General features: G+C 33.9%; 1 protein-coding gene across 1 annotated transcript; it reads right to left on the bottom strand.

The window, feature by feature from the left end:
* Positions 1 to 1,409: 1,409 nt before the first annotated feature.
* LOC141648801 (protein FAR1-RELATED SEQUENCE 8-like) lies at positions 1,410 to 20,779 on the bottom strand. The gene is made up of 3 exons (XM_074457518.1): positions 20,655 to 20,779; positions 2,431 to 2,490; positions 1,410 to 1,761 (listed from the first exon to the last, which is right to left on the bottom strand). The coding sequence occupies exons 1-3, from the start codon at positions 20,777 to 20,779 to the stop codon at positions 1,410 to 1,412; spliced, it is 537 nt and encodes a 178-aa protein (XP_074313619.1).
* Between the last annotated feature and the right edge of the window lie 1,733 nt (positions 20,780 to 22,512).

Here is a 22,512-nt window from a genome sequence, read left to right on the forward strand (position 1 = left end):
GAAAGATTGACTACTTTTAGACTAAACCAAAATCGACTAAATTGACTACATTGAGTAAAAAAATTGACACAAGAACGTCTACAAACAATTGAAACAGAAATAATTCAACTAAACCAAATCGACTAAATTGACCACATTGAGTAAAAAAAATTGACACAAAAACGTCTACAAACAATTGAAACCAAAATAATTCAACTAAACCAAATCGACTAAATCTCTCCCCAAATTTATAACAAAAATAAGTCGCTAAATTGAGTGCAAACAATTGAAACGAAAATAATTCAACTACAATTTAAGCAAAGTCTACTGTGTGTTATGAGCCGTGTTTCTAGTAACCCTCCTCCGTTGCGGCGTAGGCTGTGAAGGAACGACCTGGTTAACGTTAAGAGCCCTCCTAACCGTCTTTTGTCTTGGCCTAGGAGCTCTCCCCGTGCCCTTTTATCAACGGGGTCTTCTAAACCGCCTTCTCTACGTGGAGTCGCATGTCTTACCATATACCGTTGATTGTTTTCCTTCCATTGTAGTCTCCTACGACCCCACAGCTGATTAACGTTGGTACCTGTTCCTATGGCATTTAGGGTCTCAATACCAACACTTTCCTCCAACTCCTTCACTAGCTTCTGTGATTCCCTATTATATAGGGCGAAAGCCTCATCAGAGTGTAATGCTAGCCTATACAAGTAACCGTTCCTTAACGTCACCGCAAGCGACCGCTTAAGACGTTCCGACTCAGCGGATGTGTGGTACCCAACCTGAATATGCTCATTGCCCCGTACCAAATCCTTTCGAAACCGACTCAAAATATACCTGTCAGGAATCAACTGCACTTTCTTTAGCAACAATGCACGTATAATATGCCTACATAGTATTCCTTTAAATTCAAAACGCTGACAAGTACAAGTAAACTCACCCGAAGTCGTGTCAATGCTCACATCGTACATCTTATCCCGTGGTTTCCAAAACGGATGTTTGACCTCCTCGGTTACAACGAAAAGAGAGAACGTCCCAATATTCATCTTAATCTCCGTTTTGGTGTGTATTAGGCCATACGTACACCTCTTTTTTCACCTTCGCGAACATCGCGTTGCTGTACGCTCTTTGAAAGACTTCCTCAACAATGACATTCTTATCATATCTACACGGTTTATTGGTGCAAGCAAAGTTCAATTTTTCTTCTTCCTCGACCTTCACTCGTAGGGCATTTTCGTAATTTGCAAGGAAGGTAAACAAAGTTGTTTGTGGATAAAGTAAATCTTGAAGAATCGGTTCGTCTGCTCACTTCTTTGCGTGGATGACATACCTGCACAAAATATGTTCTTCCAATACAAAGGAACCCATGATTCCCTTTTTGCATATACCTCTTTGACCCAACTATGTTCTCGTAAGCCAAATTTAACTACAAAAAGTTCCTAATCTTCCTCAAAGTCATCGATGTCTTTACTTTCATAAACGACATCAGTAAGGTCAGTCTTAATTTCATTGTACCTCGGATTAGCTTTCAAATTTTTTGCTCCATTTCGCATCATGTGCCAAAGACACAAGCGGTGGGGCGTATTAGGAAATATGTCCTTCACAGCCTTTCCAATCCCCTTGCATTGATCCGTGATTATAACTGACGGAGCTCTACCCATACAATCTAACCATCTCCTAAACACCCAAGTAAAGCTAATGGCATCCTCGTGTGAAATCAAAGCGGATGCTAGTACAACAGTGTTACCGTAATGATTTACACCAACAAATGGAGTAAACGGCATTTTGTACCTGTCAAATTTAAAGGCCGTTAAGGTAAGCAGATTATAAACACTAAGATATAGTTTAAAACAAGTTTAGCTTAGTCTACTATCTTACTCATAAAGAGATTCAATTTCAGTAGCAAACACTTCCAACAACTTCTTCCAACAATTAATCTTAAATGAACAATTCTCATATATATATATATATATATATATATATATATATATATATATATATATATATATATATATATATATATATATATATATATATATATATATATTGAATTTCCGTCTGTTTGATACGAATACAAGAATAAACTCCAATATGCTTTTCATATTAATACGAGAAAACTTAGTTATTAATAATTAGAAGGGTAACCGATCGGATGATTTTATAATAAAGTTTACTTACAAATTCTCCTGTTTAAATCAATTCATATTAATACGAATACAAGAATGAAAATCCAATATAAACTCGTAACCAATTAGCAATGAAACTTCTGATTTTAACGAGTAATATTTTTAATACAAATACAAGAATGAAACAATATGTATTTATAAACATAGTAAATCAATTCGCCTACATCAACTGATGGCGGGACGAAAACAAATTTTAAACCGATTAAAATAATATTGAATGAAAATACGAGATTAAAATACAAATATTAATACGAGTTTAAAATTTGATTGTTACCTGTTACAGAGGAAGGTAGCGTCATAAGAAACCGCATCAGCAAATACCTTGGCCATACCCCTGCAACGTCCATCAACCCAAAACCACATTAAGGAGCTTGCCTTCTTTATCCGTTTGGATGGAATAATAAAAGTCAGGATCAATTTCTCTAAGCTTGATAAATCTTTCTTCAAGAGCATTTGCATCACCGTTAATTCTACTACGATGTCATTCTTGATTGAGCATGTTCCTCAAATCCCGCTCTTTTATGGGTAAATTAGCATGGCCACCAACTTCTCTGACCAAAGTGTGAAAATTTTTAGCAATTGAGATACCGCTTCATCATTCATCATAGCCCGTCTTTTAAAATATTCATCCCATAACCTGTTGTTAGAAATTATTAATCTCATTAATTTACATATTCATATATGAATCAATTTATTTAGTCATAAAATAAATTCTAGATCTTATGCATGCAAACATGAACAAAAGTAGAGAAGAAATCGTCTTTCTTACTATGTGATTTCGGTTTTATGGGCACCAACAAGATCTCTTTCTTGTTAGTTCTTGAGCTTTCCAACAATGGATGAACAAGATTCAAGTTTAGAATCTCTCCCAAAAGCATGTACCCAAGGAAATCACTTAATAACCAATATTATTATGATTTAGTAACAATATTAGTCTTACTTAAAATATGACACAAAAATTAATTTTGTTCTCTTGAAAAATCGGTTCAAGAGGAAGTGATTATGTGAGTTTTTCATCTCTAAAATGTTTCACAAAAATGTAGAGAATTCATTTTCTTACTCTAGAAAATATTAGGTGAAAAAGAATGAAAAATTGAGAAACCCATATGGTTGCACACACATAGGAAAACCGGTTGGGGGGGGTCTATATTGGGGAGCCAATGCATGGTCTTGTTCTTCTCAAGGCAAGAGTAGGCATGCATGGCTAGATGGTAGTCTTTTATCATTATATTTTCCACTAAGATAAAAACACAATATCAACCCAATATTCCCTCCATTTTCGGTACACTTAAATAAAATGGGAGGTCCATTTTATTTTTGTCATTTGTCAATTGTAACATATGTGACATGTTACTTGACATATGAAATTGTAATGTATTTTTAACATATTAAAAATCAACATACTCATAAAATATGTCATATACAAAATCGACTAGTAATTCGTAATTACTTGTACCAAAATGGTTTATCTATTATAAATCACAACATCTTGTATTTATAATAAATCATTCATTCAATCTCAATTCAATATCTATTGTTTCGTAAACAATAATTTTATCTAAGTAATAAAATAATTCAATTACTTAGACCGTATCTAATATAATCGAATTACAATAAGACACGTTAATTTTACTCACAATATCACCCGTCAATTTTAAGCAATTTAATTAACTCAGATCGCATACGATTAATTAAATAATCAATTAAGAGTATTTCCCTATAGGTATGACCTAAGGGGATCAACTGATCACCACCGTCGCACGACAGTAATGTCAAACTCTACTCAGCCAATCATTACCGATATGTGTGGACCAGTTGACTGTAAAATATTACATCCCACATGTGTTTTTAAAATGAGATTTAAACATGTGATCATCATGATCAACAGTTGTGATCACATTATTGTCGGAGGACACATATTCCAACAATCTCCCACTTGTCCTCGACAAGTGTGCGTCACCAATTCTCTTGTCCTATTACTATCTCCCACTCAATGCAAGGTGTCTTTCAGGTCGTACTTGCAAGTGATCATATCGATATTGGTTTCCTCGATCTGGAGAATAACTGATTGACCGGATTTATCTACCATAGATACCTTCCGAGCGTGGCCACGCATTTCCAGTTCATTACTCCTCGAGTGGCCCTGAGATATTGTTATAACCCTGACAAGGGGTGGACAATTCCTATCGCACTTATTCCCTTCGACTAGCCACAGCTATCATAACCCAAAATATGCCCATTTGACTCCATTTACGAAGGTCGTAGTAACATAAATCAAAGTTAATCTGTAACTGTACTACCTTAGGCGAATAATCTTTAGTCAAAAGAATCGACTCATTAGAATACTATAGTAGCTCTCGCCACGACCAGGCTATATAAATTTGCCAGAACTCTATAAGCGGTCATTAGCCCGACAAAGTGTTCCTAACAGTCTGCCTATGTGATTGACTAGTCATCTCACATGACTGTATGGCATTGAACTTGCCATCAATCACATCACACTCTAGTCACTTCGAGACGTCACCTCATACAAGTGACTATCGGCGAATACTATGTTAATCCGGGTTCACTTTAACGGGGTTCAATATCGTCATACAACCCGTTTGGATATAACAAAGTATAATAAAAGAGTTTTAAAGTGAAACTCAAACGACAAATGCGATTATCACATATGAATAGTCAATGCCTGATTATTATTTCATATTCTATAATCTAATTTGATCTTGTATGTAGTTGTTCATCTCAATCCAATTGAAATGACATGACTCATCATGTTAAGCCTATGAATAGGCATTGTAAGTAGGTCTTAGCAACTCCCTGCTCAACCTTGCTACATACTTGTTTTCCTTTCGTAATGTATACATTTGCATTACAAAACTTTCTGAGTACATGTCTAGATCCAATCTAGACATAGACTTTCTTGCCTTAAAATAGCTCCCACTGTTTTCACAGTGTGTGGGACTCATCTCTCTTGCACATCCCATGATGGCAAGTGTACTCAATTTCCGTTGTAAATATTTCTCATTGTTCTTTATTGCCTAAAACGATTCTAGAAAATCTATTTCTTAAATAACATAGCCAGAATGGTATCTTAACCATCCTAATGTGTTTTGATTATGGTTTTGTCGGAAACCATGCGCAATCTCAATTGTCAATTGTCATTTGTGTAACACCCTTACACAAAATTACATCATAAACATTTTGCTTTACTTCCTTAATGCTTCTGCAAGCACTTAAGGGTAATCTTTATGGCTTACTTAGTAAAGATTACTTAAATTCGATTTTGAAACAATTCATCATACTCAAAGTATATGAAGTGTTATACATCATTACTCATTTAATTGATCCGGCAGCGGAAGCAAATGGAATCAATCAAATATGTTCAACTTGATTGAACTAGTCATGAATCTTATCAACATAAGACTTCTAATTTGACGCTAATATCATGTGGATTTATCTCCATAAATCCAGATATTAAGATGTATTATAATACTCCAAAAGTCTTAAATCATTCCCAATGATCAATATGACATCCATATATTAGACTAATTAAAATTTCCGTAACTCCCACTAATCTTCATGTATAAACATAACTTCTCAACTTATTGAGAAAAGTTTCATCACATGATCAAAATGTTGATTCCAACTCATTGATGTCCTACTTAAGACCCTCTCTTAAGTTTCACATTATCTTAGGATGACAATAATCTACAAAACTCAAGACATGTATTGAATACGTACCTTCTAATTGAAGAAGTGGGTTTTTGGATTCACTTGCTATATATCTCATCATAATGAAATACAATCCTTAGACTTAAGCTTCTCAACTAGTGCAAAACCCTTTGCTACCAATCAAGCTTTGAAATCTCTCTTTATTAGTGCAAAACCCTTTGTCACTAATCAAGCCTTTTATTTCGGATTTTCATGGCTCTAAGCCTTGTATTGAGTTGTGACTTAAATATTCTCATGCAAGTCATATGTTCATTACTTTCTAGAAGTAATCAACTTGAATCAAACGATTTCTTTGTAAGTTACAAGCTATTTACTTTCTAAAAGTAACACTAATTCATCATCTTCAACAAGTGATGACTTTAACCTCCTAGGTTTTGAAGAAACAACGTCTAGTTCATCATCTTCAACAAGTGATGACTTTAACCTCCTAGGTTTTGAAGAAACAACGTCTTACACAAAACGTCTCATGTAGCCAAGAAAGATCAGTTTCTTGCGACATACAATTTTGACACAATTCTCTTGTGGCTCTTGAATATTTTCTCCCACTCTGTCTTCTAGAAATAAACTTGTATTCTAGAAAGACAACTTCACGAGCCACAAACTCGTTGTACTCGTGATTATAGTAAGAAAAATGAGCATTTGTTTCTTGTGAAAACTTACAAGCATGGTACTCTACCATTTCATATCTCATATGATTCGTTTTAGATTTAGTGGAAAAATAATTTAGACAAAATGATAAAATCCCAAAAAGGATCAAGTAACTTAAAGTAACTTGATTGAAGTCCAAACCATATCGAATAGCGTTTGATTTCTTATCCAACCACACATTATCCCATAATGCGTGCTAAGAGAGATTAATTTGTGATACTATATCACATTTCCTTTGGCTTATATAAAATTCTTCACTTTGATAATCCCATCACGACTAAATCGTGATTCTTTGAACTCTTTGAACTTCTTCAAATATTTCTCTATTTACCTTATTAAGGGAACATATTAGCGTCAACTAAAATCGTTGGTAAAAGAAAATAATCAACCTATTTTGGATCAATGATTTACAACCTCGATCTCCTTTTCAACCAAAAGGTACGAGACATCTTGCTTTGAATACAAGATACGCATATACCATAAGATCAACAATCTAATGGTTTCAAGAGTACTCGATAACTCTTTACGTTCATCATTCCATAATTTAAGGTTTAATCTTGGGTTACCAATTTGAGTCTTGCATCATCTACATGATATATCATTCTAGTTTAGTTTAGAATATAAATCACCTTGATAATGGGCTAGCCATGCATCAAATCATGGTGTATAGGGTCACAAAAGTGAAACCTCTTTTGTATCTTAACAAGTATATATTCTTATTTAGAGTTTATTGTGGGAAATAATCTGTATACTTCCCTTTAACATGAAGGATTATAACGATTTAACAAAGATGATCTAAGGTCATAAAATAAAATACATAAACAAAAGTAAAAGGATTTAGAATTAACCTCAGGTCCTAGCAAAATTGGGCTAAGAACAATATCAAAACTGATATTCGCCTATTAGTTGCACCCAAGACGATCTGAGATATACCCTTTGATTATGCTAGAAATCAATCTAAAATTTTCTGTAAAATTTTATTGTCTTTGTGTTTTGTGATGAGAAAGAGGAGGCAAGGTCAGAAAAAGCATTAGGTTAGAAATAATTCTCTACCTTTCTTTTTATATAGACCGAAATCTGGAATCAATTAGGAAAGAAATAACCTCCTAATTTTCGGACAAACAGACCGAAAATAAGGAGTGTATTTTCCTTATTTTGGTCTTTCCAAAAATATATAATATGTGTTGAATTGTCATCTAGTGAGGATCGAACCCATGACCTCTTGGTATGTGTACCCTCACTATTACCACTATGACACATTCAGCTTGTTGATATTAAATACAACTGATTATATTTAATTACAATTAACAGATTAATTCGTCCATGCTAACATTATATATATTTAATTAAATATAACTTATTATATTTATTTTACGAATTGACAGTTAATTCGTCTCAACTTAATATTATTTAATTTTCATTAAATAATTATCTCATCAACACATTGACTAACTTTTTAGTCATTTTGGGCATCAATGTAATTATATTTCTATAACCATATTTCTCAAACACGTCCTATAGTTGTGACCTTTAGGGACCAATTGATCACCGCCATCTGTATGATAATAACGTCAAACTCTCTAGCAAGCCAACCGTTATTAGGTAAACGTTAATCAACTGATTAAATATACGAAGTATACCCTTGTGAACCTGTAAGAGATTTACAAATGTTATCTCAGTAATTTGTGGAGGACACAAGCTCCAACAAACTCCCACTTGTCCTCACAAGTGTATGTGCGATAATCGATTCTCATATCCTTTAAAATTTCTCCCACTCAATGTAAAACAATTTGCAAATCCGAATTCACAAAGGTCGTATTTTACAAGCGATCAGTATCAAGAGTGGTTTTCCCGACTAGAGAGTAACTTTACTGATAAACGAATCAACATTCGAGCATGGCCATGCATTTCAGTTACAACTCCTCGAGTGGCCCTGAGAAATAACTATACCTGATAAGGGATGGATATTTTCCTCAACTCGAATCCTGCAGACGTAAGCACAGTATGAAATGAACCAGAAAAAATCTGCTTAGCCCCATTTACGGTAGACCGTGAGAAAGAAACCAAAGTCACCCAAGACTGCCTTAATCTCAAGAGACAGTTGATGGTCAAAAGAATCGACTCTAGGTACACAATGGATGTCCTATCCACGACCTGGCACCGAATGTTATAAAACATTTAGGACTCCATTACGTTGTCACAAAAAGTTGTCCTACGAGGCATCGTCATAATCTCGTATCTGTGATCGATTAGTCAACCGTTTAACTTATGGCTCGTTGAACCCACCATCAATCGACTGCACGATATAATAGCCGGAGTTATCAGCTCACATTGGCGATTACGGACCAAAGCAAATATAATGTAATTCAGTTCACTTTGTGGCGTTCAATGTTGTCAGTACAATCCACATGAAAAACAAAATATTATATATATAAAACGATGAAGTTATAAATAATATATGAAAAATATAATGTATCAAATCCATAATCAAGTACTACAACTTAGGAACATGTTTGATTCCCATGGAATTAACATGCCCTACATGCTTATCATAATTCAACGGTTTGGTGAGAGGATCCACGATGTTATCATCCGTCGCAATCTTGTCAATCGCTATCTCTTCTTGCTCCACGTAATCACGGATCAGGTGAGCCTTCTGAAGTACATGTCTAGATTTGTTGCTAGACTTTGGCTCCTTAGCCTGGAAGATGGCACCTCTATTGTCACAATAGATGGTGATCGGGTCATTCGAACTAGGAACTACCGAAAGCCCTTGTAAGAATTGACGCATCCATATCGCTTCCTTTGCTGCCTCCGAATCAAGATAGTACTCGGATTGATAGTAGAATCTGCTACAACACTGTTTGGAACTCTTCCGGTGACCGCAAACACCATTAAGAGTGAAGACGAACCCGGACCGAGATTTTGAATCATCTCGATCCGTTTGGAAGCTAGCATCTGCGTAACCGGTTGCGCATAGCTTAGTATCGCCTCCATAAGTCAATACCCAATCCTTAGTCTTCCGTAGGTACTTGAGGATATTTTTGACTGCTATCTAGTGTGTTTCACCTGGAGTCTTTTGGTACCAACTCGTCATACTCAATGCATATGCCACGTCTGGACGTGTGCATATCATGGCATACATGATCGATCCTATTGCAGAAGCATAAGGAACACAACTCATGCGCTCAATACCTTCAGACGTCGTGGGTGACTGAGACTTGCTCAAACTGCATCCCAAGTCGTCATAGGAAGGTTCCCCTTCTTGGAGTTGGTCATGCTGAACCTCTCAAGAACCTTATCTAGATAAGACTCCTGACTAAGTGATAACGTCCGTTGTGATCTATCTCGGTAGATACGGATTCCCAAAATACGCTGTGCCTCACCCAGATCTTTCATCTGGAAATGGTTCTTCAACCATTCTTTAACCGAAGAAAGGAGAGGAATGTCATTCCCTATCAAGAGTATGTCATCGACATACAATATCAAGAATACAATCTTGCTCCCACTCGACTTGATATATAAGCATGGTTCTTCGACCGATCGAGTGAAACCATACTCTTTTATCACTTGGTCGAAACGATGATTCCAACTCCGAGAAGCTTGCGTAAGTCCATAAATGGAACGCTTAAGCTTGCATACTTTCTTAGGATGTTTAGGATCTATGAAACCTTCGGGTTGCACCATGTACAACTCTTCCTCCAAATAACCGTTTAAGAAGGCGGTTTTCACATTCATTTGCCAAATCTCATAATCATGAAATGCGGCAATCGCTAAGATTATTCGAATGGAACGTAGCATGACTACAGGTGAAAAAATCTCATCATAATGCAATCCTTGCACTTGAGTGAAACCTTTTGCCACAAGTCGTGCCTTATAGATATCTGGTTGCGCGTCTACAGAACGCTTTATTTTGTAAAGCCATTTGCATTGTAGAGGTTTTACCTCATTAGGTAAATCAACTAGATCCCATACGTTATTCTCATACATGGAGTCCATCTCGGATTGCATGGCTTCGAGCCATAGCTTTGAGTCGGAACAGGCCATAGCACCTTCATAGGTTGCGGGTTCATTACTTTCTAGAAGTAAAACGTCATTCTCCTCGACCATACCAATGTATCTGTCGGGGGGATGAGAGTCTCTACCCGACCTCCTAGGTTCCTCAGGAATATTAACCATATCATCAGTTGAAGGTACAACTTCCTCCATCTGTTCGTCGGTCGTTGGTTCTGGAATCTCCGACAGCTCGAAGGTTCTATTACTCGACTTGTTCTCGAGAAATTCTTTCTCTAAGAACGTCGCACTAGCCGCAACAAAAACTCGATGTTCGGTAGGCGAATAGAAGTAATGACCAAATGTTCCTTTTGGATAACCTATAAAGTATGTCTTGACCGATCGCAGGCCGAGCTTATCCTCGTGTCTCCACTTGACATAAGCCTCGCAGCCCCAAACCCGAATAAAGGACAAGTTAGGTACCGTTCCCTTCCACATTTCATATGGAGTCTTGTCTACAACTTTAGACGGACTTCGGTTAAGTATAAGAGCGACTGACAAAAGAGCATAACCCCATAATGATCCAGGCACTACTGTGTGACTCATCATGGATCGAACCATATCAAGTAAGGTTCGATTTCTCCGTTCGGACACACCATTTAATTGAGGTGTTCCGGTGGAGTTAATCGTAGAGCGATTCCACGGTCTTTCGGTGTTGATCAAACTCATTTGAAAGATATTCGCCACCCCGATCTGAACGGAGTGCTTTAATCTTTCTACCCAGTTGGTTCTGTACCCTATTCTGGTATTCCTTGAATTTCTCAAAGGACTCACTTTTATGCTTCATTAAGTAGACATATCCGTATCTACTCAAATCGTCCGTGAAAGTGATAAAATATCTATAGCCATCTCTAGCGGTAATTGACATAGGTCCACATACGTCCGTATGTATGAGTCCTAATAGGTCACTAGCGCGCATTCCAACACCTTTGAAGGAAATTTGAGTCATCTTGCCAATGAGACATGATTCACACGTGCCATATGCAGAAAATCCGAATGAGGGAATAGTCCCATTATCGACGAGTTTCTTTACGCGTTTCTCATTTATGTGTCCCATTCGACAATGCCATAGATAGGTTTGATCTTTGTCACCAACCTTTAATTTCTTATTATTCATGTGTAATACTTCCGTGGTTTGATCTAAGATATAAATTCCATTCATGGAAACTGCTTTGCCATAAATCATTTCATTAAAAGAGAAAATACAACTATTATCCTTTATTGAAAATGTAAAACCGTCTTTAGCAAGTACGGAAAAAGAAATAATGTTCTTAGATAAACTGGGTACATAGTAATGTGATTATTTAAAGATAACTCAAAACCACTAGGGAGTTGGATTACATATGTTCCCTTCGAGGAGGCAGACTACTCGTGCTCCATTCCGACTCGCAGTCCACATCACCTTTTTCGAGAAGTATGATGTTCTTTAGGCCCCGCAAATGATTACACAGATGAGAACCACAACCAGTATCTAGTACCCAAGTTCCAAACTTGCATGGTTAATCTCAATCATATAAATATAAGATGACATACCAACAGAACGACGCGGCTGCCTTGATGTCCTCACGGTAGACGGGACAGTTCCTCCTCCAATGTCCAGTCTTGTGACAATGGTGGCACTCTATGTCACCGCCCTTGCTCTTTGTCTTGCCCTGTGAGCCACTAGTCTCACCAGGCGCACTCTTACCGTTTCCTGGCTTCTTAAACTTTGGCTTACCTACAGTTAGGTCGCCATGAGCCTTGCTTTTACCTTTACTCTTGTTGTGAATCGTGAGAACATCCCGCTTCATGCTCCCACTCAATTTCATATCCTTCTCGGTCTGTACGAGAAGGGAGTGTAGCTCATGAGGACTCTTTTTCAAGTCATTCATGTAGTAGTTCGCCCTGAAAAGGGCAAAACCATCGTGAAGAGAATGAAGCATTCGGTCAATGACAATGCTCTCACTGATTCTACAATTCAGTGACTCCAGTTTCTCGACATTCTCAATCATGTGAAGAATGTGTGGGCTAACCGGTTGGCCCTTCTGGAGTTTCGCATCAAAGAAGCGACAGGTATGCTCATATGTGATGATTCTCGGTGCCTTTGAAAACTCATTAGTGAGCGTGGTGAAAATCTTGTTTGCACCTTGGGCAATGAAGCGTGTCTTCAAATTGGTTTCCATTGCAAAGATGAGTACGTTCTTTATCGCACCCGCTTCCATAACGAAATCACTATAAGCGAGTGACTCGTCGTTGGCTCCTCGCATTTGGGCCTGGGTTGACCGGTATTGGCTCGATTAAATACGAGCTTACCGTCAAAGCAATGGCGACATTCCGTAGTCCGCCCGCCGTCGCAAAGTTGGACCCATCATTCTTGATCGCGTGGACTGATTCATTTGGTCCATGAATACTTTTAGCCAGGATGAACGATCTAGTGTGGCACTAGGCATTGGGATTGCGTTATTTCCAGCCATTTGTTTAAAGATTATTGATAATAAGCGTGTTCTACACTGCGAAAGAAGAATAAAATAATAAGCATGCATCGTTTTTATTTTAAGTCTAATGAACTAATGTCATAACGCGAAGACTCAAAAACATTTATACAATTGACCTCCCTCGAGAATTATATAAATGACCCCAAGACTCAATTCTCTGTAAATTGATAAGCTAACCTGTTAGCTAATTCTACCGTTAGAATTCCTGGTCGATAAATTTCTGTAAATTCTATCTTTAGTCCATCATAATCACGAGAAACTCTTCGGACTATGATGTTGAGGTAAACTAAGTCAACACAACTACTTACCCAACGTAGAAGGGGTCATATTAGGCCTACCGACGAAGAAGGGACTCATAGATGTTTGCCCTTATAAAGACTAATCTCAATTTCCAGTTTTTAGAGGAAGATCCCATCAACTATTTTTAATTCATTTTAAGTGAACTATTATCTTGCATGCGAGAATGATTTAAACTAAAGTGATGGCTTATAGACTGTGACATCTGCATGTCCATGAAAACTAACATACAACTATATGAGTCAATTTTCATGCATTTTAGTAGTAGGTGGTTTGGTTTTAGGCGGAATATGATGCAATTACTAGCATGTGAATGAAAAGCAATAAAATGAAAAACGAAAAAAAAAAACAGTAAAAGTTCTATTGTGGCCTATCCTATCAAAATGAACAATAAATACAAGTTTGGAATCCATCCTTGGACCTGAGAAACTTGTCTTGATGTTCCATCTTGATCCATGTAGCGGGAGTGAGCTTGAATCTTCATCTTTAGTCTTCTTTGAAATTACATAATTAAAATTACATAATTGACCTATTAATTACATTCTAATTTCAAAACCCAAAACTAAAATAAAGGAGATTCGAGATCTCATAATTACATAAGAAATCATGTTTCCTTCATTACGAAAACATAATTTGACTAAGGCCACACTAAGTATTACAAATTACAACCGATTGCAAAAATTAAATACGTAAATAGAATTCATTCATTTGATTCATTCATCAAAATTAAAAGCATCAACTAAAATAAATTAAACATACATAATACAATACATTAATTATGTTGATTAATTTATCCAAACCACCTATTTAAATTAAATTAAGTGACAATTCCGCAATTTAATCACATTAATTCATACATAATCCATATTAAACTTGTAATATGAATTCTATCCGTCAAAATTTTAAACTGCTTTAAAATAACTCGGTATCATTAAATTGTGAACCGATTCACAATAACTAATTGGCCAAAATAAAAAAAAATAAAATCCAATTTTTTTTTAAATTGGTCACGGCAGAAAAAACAGAATTTTTTTTTTTTTATGTTTCAGCTGCACGGCTGAATATTTAAAAAAAAAAACCCCTTTTCCTATTTTAATTTGGTAAATAGGAAAAACTTTCCATAATTTTTTTTTCCCTTTCTATTTCGGTAAATAGGCAAATAAAAATTTCTATTTTTTTTTTCTCTTTTTCTCGGTTTACCAAAAAAAAAATTAAATTTTTTTTTTCCGGTAAACCCTAAAAAACGGCTTTACCCCCTTTTTTTTTTCTTTTCTTTTTGCGGCAAGATGCCCTAAAACAAGATTTGATGACTAAATTGTTTACCTTTGCTATAAGCACATGATTAGCATATGAAATAATAAACATGATCAATTTATATGCCAAAAACTATATAGCAAAAACAATCCTTTTATCATAAACATGATGATTCCATTTAATTTTAACTTAATCTGCATTAAATCAAAAAACTACCAATTCTTCATATGATAATTTTAACTGATTATAAACTATAATATGAAAAATAGAATGAAAAATATCATCAAACAGAAAAGAAAAAAACGGCACAATAAAAAATTTTCGAATCACAAAAAAAAGAAACCCTAATTTTTTTTCGAAAATCAGGTTATGTTTACATACAATTTTTATGAAAATCATCAAGATTAAAATCGTAACCTGGCTCTGATACCACTTGTGGGAAATAATCTGTATACTTCCCTTTAACATGAAGGATTATAACGATTTAACAAAGATGATCTAAGGTCATAAAATAAAATACATAAACAAAAGTAAAAGGATTTAGAATTAACCTCAGGTCCTAGCAAAATTGGGCTAAGAACAATATCAAAACTGATATTCGCCTATTAGTTGCACCCAAGACGATCTGAGATATACCCTTTGATTATGCTAGAAATCAATCTAAAATTTTCTGTAAAATTTTATTGTCTTTGTGTTTTGTGATGAGAAAGAGGAGGCAAGGTCAGAAAAAGCATTAGGTTAGAAATAATTCTCTACCTTTCTTTTTATATAGACCGAAATCTGGAATCAATTAGGAAAGAAATAACCTCCTAATTTTCGGACAAACAGACCGAAAATAAGGAGTGTATTTTCCTTATTTTGGTCTTTTCAAAAATATATAATATGTGTTGAATTGTCATCTAATGAGGATCGAACCCATGACCTCTTGGTATGTGTACCCTCACTATTACCACTATGACACATTCAGCTTGTTGATATTAAATACAACTGATTATATTTAATTACAATTAACAGATTAATTCGTCCAAGCTAACATTATATATATTTAATTAAATATAACTTATTATATTTATTTTACGAATTGATGATTAATTGTCTCAACTTAATATTATTTAATTTTCATTAAATAATTATCTCATCAACACATTGACTAACTTTTTAGTCATTTTGGGCATCAATGTAATTATATTTCTATAACCACATTTCTCAAACACGTCCTATAGGTGTGACCTTTAGGGACCAATTGATCACCGCCATCTGTATGATAATAACGTCAAACTCTCTAGCAAGCCAACCGTTATTAGGTAAACGTTAATCAACTGATTAAATATACGAAGTATACCCTTGTGAACCTGTAAGAGATTTACAAATGTTATCTCACTAATTTGTGGAGGACACAAGCTCCAACATTTATGCACTTAATAGTCACAATTAAGTACAACTATAAACCCTAAACTAGATTGATTACACAATGACTCTATCTCTCGACATTATTTAATGCTAGTCGTCATATTATAATCATCTTATGTATCGAATACAACGATGAAAACCTCCATTGGTTTCCAATATTGACGAAGTAGTACTAGCAAAATTTATGTTAATCAAATAAACATTTAAAGAAGAAGGTCCCATTAGATGTCCCACAACTAACTTGCTGATTCTTAAAAAATTTGGGGTAGTTTCCTTTCTAGCGTCCAACAATTAAGACAATGGAAACTTTATCGGTAGGGATTGATAGGATTAGTATCGTTATTCTGAATAACTTTACTTTTAACATTACCTTGTATCAATTCCATTCTAATTTTACTTCTTTGAACCTCGTCCTTTTCTTAACGGTTTAAGAGAATGCTCCCACTCATTTCAATGAGTCTTTGCTTAGAGAAGCAAAATTTAAATTCATGAAGACTACTCTTCATTCGTTTGTTTAGTCTTAAAACTTTCATTGAAGTGGTTGCGGTATTTTGGTCAATTTTGATTTCCTACAAATCTAGTTACCAAAATGATTTAACGTTTCAAAGTACTTAATTCAATTAAGCATATGAGAAACATTTTATTGTAAGTAGATATGTTATTTAAGAATAAAAACCCTTTTGATCACGAATAACTTTTATTTATACTCTTCACAAGAGATCCTTACAATGGACAATACGAGGTTTTTAGAAGAAAAATCAAATTTTGTCTTTAGTTACGATGTTTTAATGGAGATTTGAATCAAAAATCGAAATGATATCGTATATGAATTGTGGTAAAGAAGTAGAACAATATGATAACGGATTAGTGGAAAACTTAACATTTATCGTTTTATTAATACTTGTAAATAACAAGTAAAGCATTTACATAGTGACCTCTACCCAATTATGATAAATGATTCCAAGATCCGAATTCATATTAACTTGGGCATCGGTAAAGCCGAATACAACCCTCATCAATATAACTCGGTGGATTAACTATTTAATCGATTCTACTTTTAGAACTCTTGGTCGATAAAATTACATTAATGTTTATCTTTAGCCCGAAACACATCCGGCAACCGTCGAGAATACTTTCGTTGAGTTCAACCCAAATTTCGAATAAATGTGTCCATGATCCAAATTTACATCAACTTGGGCATCGGTAAAGCCGAATACAACCCTCATCTTAATAAATTCGGTGGGTAGACATTTATCACCCACTTCCCCTACGTAACAAGGTTTGTACCCCGGTAAAGCCGAGTGCACTCCCTCACGAACTAGGTTTTCATGGTTTCTACTTTTTGGTAAGGCTAAGTCTCAATTGTTTATTTTAGCGAGAGGTCATGTCAATTTATTATCTATCACGTTTTAAGTGAACTAAAGCGGTGAACTACGATAATTGTAATTGACACGGTCGATAAACTCGATTTAAAATGCATGTTTAGTTATGGCGATTTAGCGATGCATGTAACATATAAATAAAATGCAAAGCATAAATTAAATCCTAGTATGGCCTTCCTAAAAAAAAAGTAAATCTAATAAACTATTACAAATTCGGAAACCAACTCCATTGGTCCCTTGAACTTCGGTCTTGGCACACATTTCAAGGCAACACTTTCTTTAATGGATCGCCTTCTCGAGTGGCACCGTCTTCAAGGAACTCCGGAATAAATAAATTACATAATAAATTACATAATTTCCTATTATACATTTGTAATTAAAATAAAAATAAATCTATCAAATTACAAAACGGTGATACGAGATCACAATAAATTACAACCGAATTGATATTCCCATACATTTCGGGTAATATCAGTTAAAACTAAGGCCATACTAAGTAAAATTACATAATTCAAAAATTACATAAAATTAAAATATGACAATCATGAATTAAAAGCAGCATTATAATATGTATGAACATGCCCAATTTTATGCTAAATCGTCTTTAAGGAGTCAATATCGCATATTAAACGGTTTTTACGGATTTACGTGATTTAACCTTTTAAAATCACAATAATTACATAAATTCATATTTATGTACAAGTTAATTACCCTAACCAACTTAGGACTCAAAATTAGTCTCCACTAACATTTGACAATAATTACTTATATTTCTTAATATTGTTCATAATTGGGCTTTAAAATACAAAATTATGTCATAAACTTCAAATTAAATCATAAAAATTTCAAATAAATTCAACATTTGAAATTTTAAACTCATGAACATCCTGTAAAAAACCATGACACTCATAAAGTTCAAAACTTAGGTTAAAAATTCGAAAATTTATCAAGAAAAACAATGTTGCGGTTTATCCGATTTATCAATTATTACCATAAAAATATGAGAAAAATTATTTTTATTAACTTTTCACTTTTAGATCTGAAATATATAATACAATGCAATATGTGATGTTTTTCTTTAGTCATGAAGTATGTTTTAGTAATTTTACTAATTAAAGTCACTATTTATGTGATTTTTCATCAAAAATTCATAAATCATGCATAAAGACTTCATAATTGCCAAATAATTTACACACATCTTGTAAAATTTCATGTGACAACATACTAAATTTCCATGACCAGATTCGAAATATAACTCATATTAACCTATTTATCAATTTAAATACGATTTTAACTTGAAAAATCCATATTTCGAGCATAACAACTCATATTATTATGAAAATTTACAGCCTATCAGTATATAATATATATGAAAACATATCCAAAAACCACTGGAAAAAACGAAGTTTAGCTATTTTTAGTCCAAAAATGACATTTTAATCATAAAAATCACATTTTTAATGCCATTATTATATAAAATGAACAATAAAATCCATAAACAAACCAAAATGTCCTAAAAATCACTTAGGACCAGAAACTTTTAACATGCAAATTTATTTTAAGGTTTATCTTCATAAAACCAATTTAATTAGTTTTGTATGTTAATCATATAACTCGGAAAAACTATAAACCGATTTGCATGGAAACAACCTAAGGCTCATGATACCGCTTGTTAGAAATTATTAATCTTATTAATTTACATATTCATATATGAATCAATTTATTTAGTCATAAAATAAATTCTAGATCTTATGCATGCAAACATGAACAAAAGTAGAGAAGAAATCGTCTTTCTTAGTATGTGATTTCGGTTTTATGGGCACCAACAAGATCTCCTTCTTGTTAGTTCTTGAGCTTTCTAACAATGGATGAACAAGATTCAAGTTTAGAATCTCTCCCAAAAGCATGTACCCAAGGAAATCACTTAATAACCAATATTATTATGATCTATTAACAATATTACTCTTACTTAAAATATGACACAAAAATTAATTTTGTTCTCTTGAAAAATCGGTTCAAGAGGAAGTGATTATGTGAGTTTTTCATCTCTAAAATGTTTCACAAAAATGTAGAGAATTCATTTTCTTACTCTAGAAAATATTAGGTGAAAAAGAATGAAAAATTGAGAAACCCATATGGTTGCACACACATAGGAAAACCGGTTGGGGGGGGGGGGGGTCTATATTGGGGAGCCAATGCATGGTCTTGTTCTTCTCAAGGCAAGAGTAGGCATGCATGGCTAGATGGTAGCCTTTTATCATTATGTTTTCCACTAAGATAAAAACACAATATCAACCCAATATTCCCTCCATTTTCGGCACACTTAAATAAAATGGGAGGTCCATTTTATTTTTGTCATTTGTCAATTGTAACATATGTGACATGTTACTTGACATATGAAATTGTAATGTATTTTTAACATATTAAAAATCAACATACTCATAAAATATGTCATATACAAAATCGACTAGTAATTCGTAATTACTTGTACCCAAATGGTTTATCTATTATAAATCACAACATCTTGTATTTATTATAAATCATTCATTCAATCTCAATTCAATATCAATTGTTTTGTAAACAATAATTTTATCTAAGTAATAAAATAATTCAATTACTTAGACCGTATCTAATATAATCGAATTACAATAAGACACGTTAATTTTACTCACAATATCACCCGTCAATTTTAAGCAATTTAACTAACTCGTATCGGCATACGATTAATTAAATAATCAATTAAGAGTATTTCCCTATAGGTATGACCTAAGGGGATCAACTGATCACCACCGTCGCACGACAGTAATGTCAAACTCTAGTCAGCCAATCATTACCGATATGTGTGGACCAGTTGACTGTAAAATATTACATTCCACATGTATTCTTAAAATGAGATTTAAACTTGTGATCATCATGATCAACAGTTGTGATCTCATTATTGTCGGAGGACACATATTCCAACACCTGTATCCCACCATATGACGACTATTAGCGGGATCGACATCATCATGATTGTGCTCCATACTAGCTTCTTTGATGACAATTAAATCGTCTTTTAACGTTGCTTCTACGAAACACTGGCATTTCTTATATGTGGGATCGTTTATATACCCATTCTTTTTGCTCGGATCCGCCCCCTTGTGCAACATAGTCTGATTCGGTTCATCATGTAGAAACGAGGTTCGCTCTTTTCACTACCATGGCGCTTTATCCCTTTTTTTGTATAGTATTCCAAAATTTTATTAGACCTAATAAAGAATTGAACGACACATTGATAGGCATATAAGTAACAATATGCGCCAAACTCATCACCATTAGCAAAGGACATTCCTTTTGTCGGAGGATCAACTTCCTCAACGTCAGTGTGCGCCATGTTTAGCATATTAGCTACCTTTTGCACAAACCCCCCCTTCAATAATAGGAGGTTCATGGAGATCATTGTTAACATCCTCATTGTTAACATCCTCATTGTTAACATCCTCATTGTTAACATCCTCATTGCCAACAGCCTCATTGTGAACAGTCTCATCGTCACCGATAGCACCATTACGAACAACATCGTCATTGCAACCATCGTCATATAAGTAATCGTCTAAACTAAAGTTATTAAAGCTAACGACTTCCTCTTCCCCGAGTACAATATTACCATCAACATCATGTACAATATTACCATCAACATCATCTACCATAATATCATCAAGACCATCCTCCCTAACGTGCTCCTCGTCTTCCCAAGGTAAATTAAGATCGAAATCCATCTTTTCTCTTTGTTTTTTGGGTTATTCTACATAGTAACCCTGTGTTTTTTTGAATTCTAGCTGGTAACCCTTCGTTTTTCAACTACCCACATGGTAACCCTGAACTTATCAAAAAGGTTCTCCGTGACCCTCAACTTTTATTCCGTTAAAAAACTCCGTTAGTTTGAATGTTTATTGAGACTTGGGCTTGTCTTTTACACTTCAAATGCTTAAATGGCCAAGTAACTATGATCTTCTCAACTCAATTAAAATAAATAAACCACGAATTTTCCTAACAAATAATTATATTATAGGTGCGGTAAGAGTAAAATTCATAACCTTTTTATTATCATTCTTATTATTATCATCATTTTTATTGCTTAACAAAGAATATTAAAGTAGTAAATATATTGAACACATCTTACTTTTGTTTTTGTTATAAATTAGATTGGATTATAATTGTTAATATTGATATTATATTATTTTTATTTTTATAACAAAAATAAAGGTAAGACGTGGATCAGTATATTTACTACTTTACTATTCTTTGTTAAGCAATAAAAATGATGATAATAATAATAATAACGATAATAGAAAGATTATGAATTATACTCTTAAGTCTTACCACACCTATAATATAATTATTTGTTAGGAAAATTGGGGTTTATTTATTTAATTCAGTTGAGTAGACCATAGTTACTTGGCCATTTAAGCATTTGAAGTCTAAAAAACAAGCCCAAGTCTCAATAAACACGCAAACTAAACGGAACTTTTTAACGGAATAAAAGTTGGGGGTCACGGAGAACGTTTTTTGATAAGTTCATGGTTACCAGGTGGATGGTTGAAAAATGAAGGGTTACCAGCTAGAATTCAAAAAAACACAGGGTTACCGCGTAGAATAACCCTTGTTTTTTTTTTGTTTTTTTTCCCTATCACGCTCAATTTTTTTTGTAACCGTAATTTTGAAATCAAATAAAATCTTTTTTTTACCATCTAAACTCTCAACAAAAAGATAAGATTTTCGAAAATAAAATTTCCTAAAATCATGTTTAAAATCTTTTAAAATATTATATTTGAAACCTAATTTAAAATTTTAAAATTAAATATTATGATCCTACCAAGCTAACAATCTTTTCAAATAAGGAAATTGAATTTCTCAAAAAAGGAAGGATCAAAACTTTATAAAATAGTTTCTCAAAATACCTTTACTCCATAAATAATAATAATAATAATAATAATAATAATAATAATAATAATAATAATAATAATAATAATAATAATAATAATAATAATAATAATCAAAAAATTAAATGATAATAAAATAATTATAACTCATAATGAAATTAAATTTGACCATAATACCTTAATT

Source organism: Silene latifolia, chromosome 3, assembly GCF_048544455.1.
Source record: "Silene latifolia isolate original U9 population chromosome 3, ASM4854445v1, whole genome shotgun sequence".
In the NCBI taxonomy this organism is placed as follows: Eukaryota; Viridiplantae; Streptophyta; class Magnoliopsida; order Caryophyllales; family Caryophyllaceae; genus Silene; species Silene latifolia.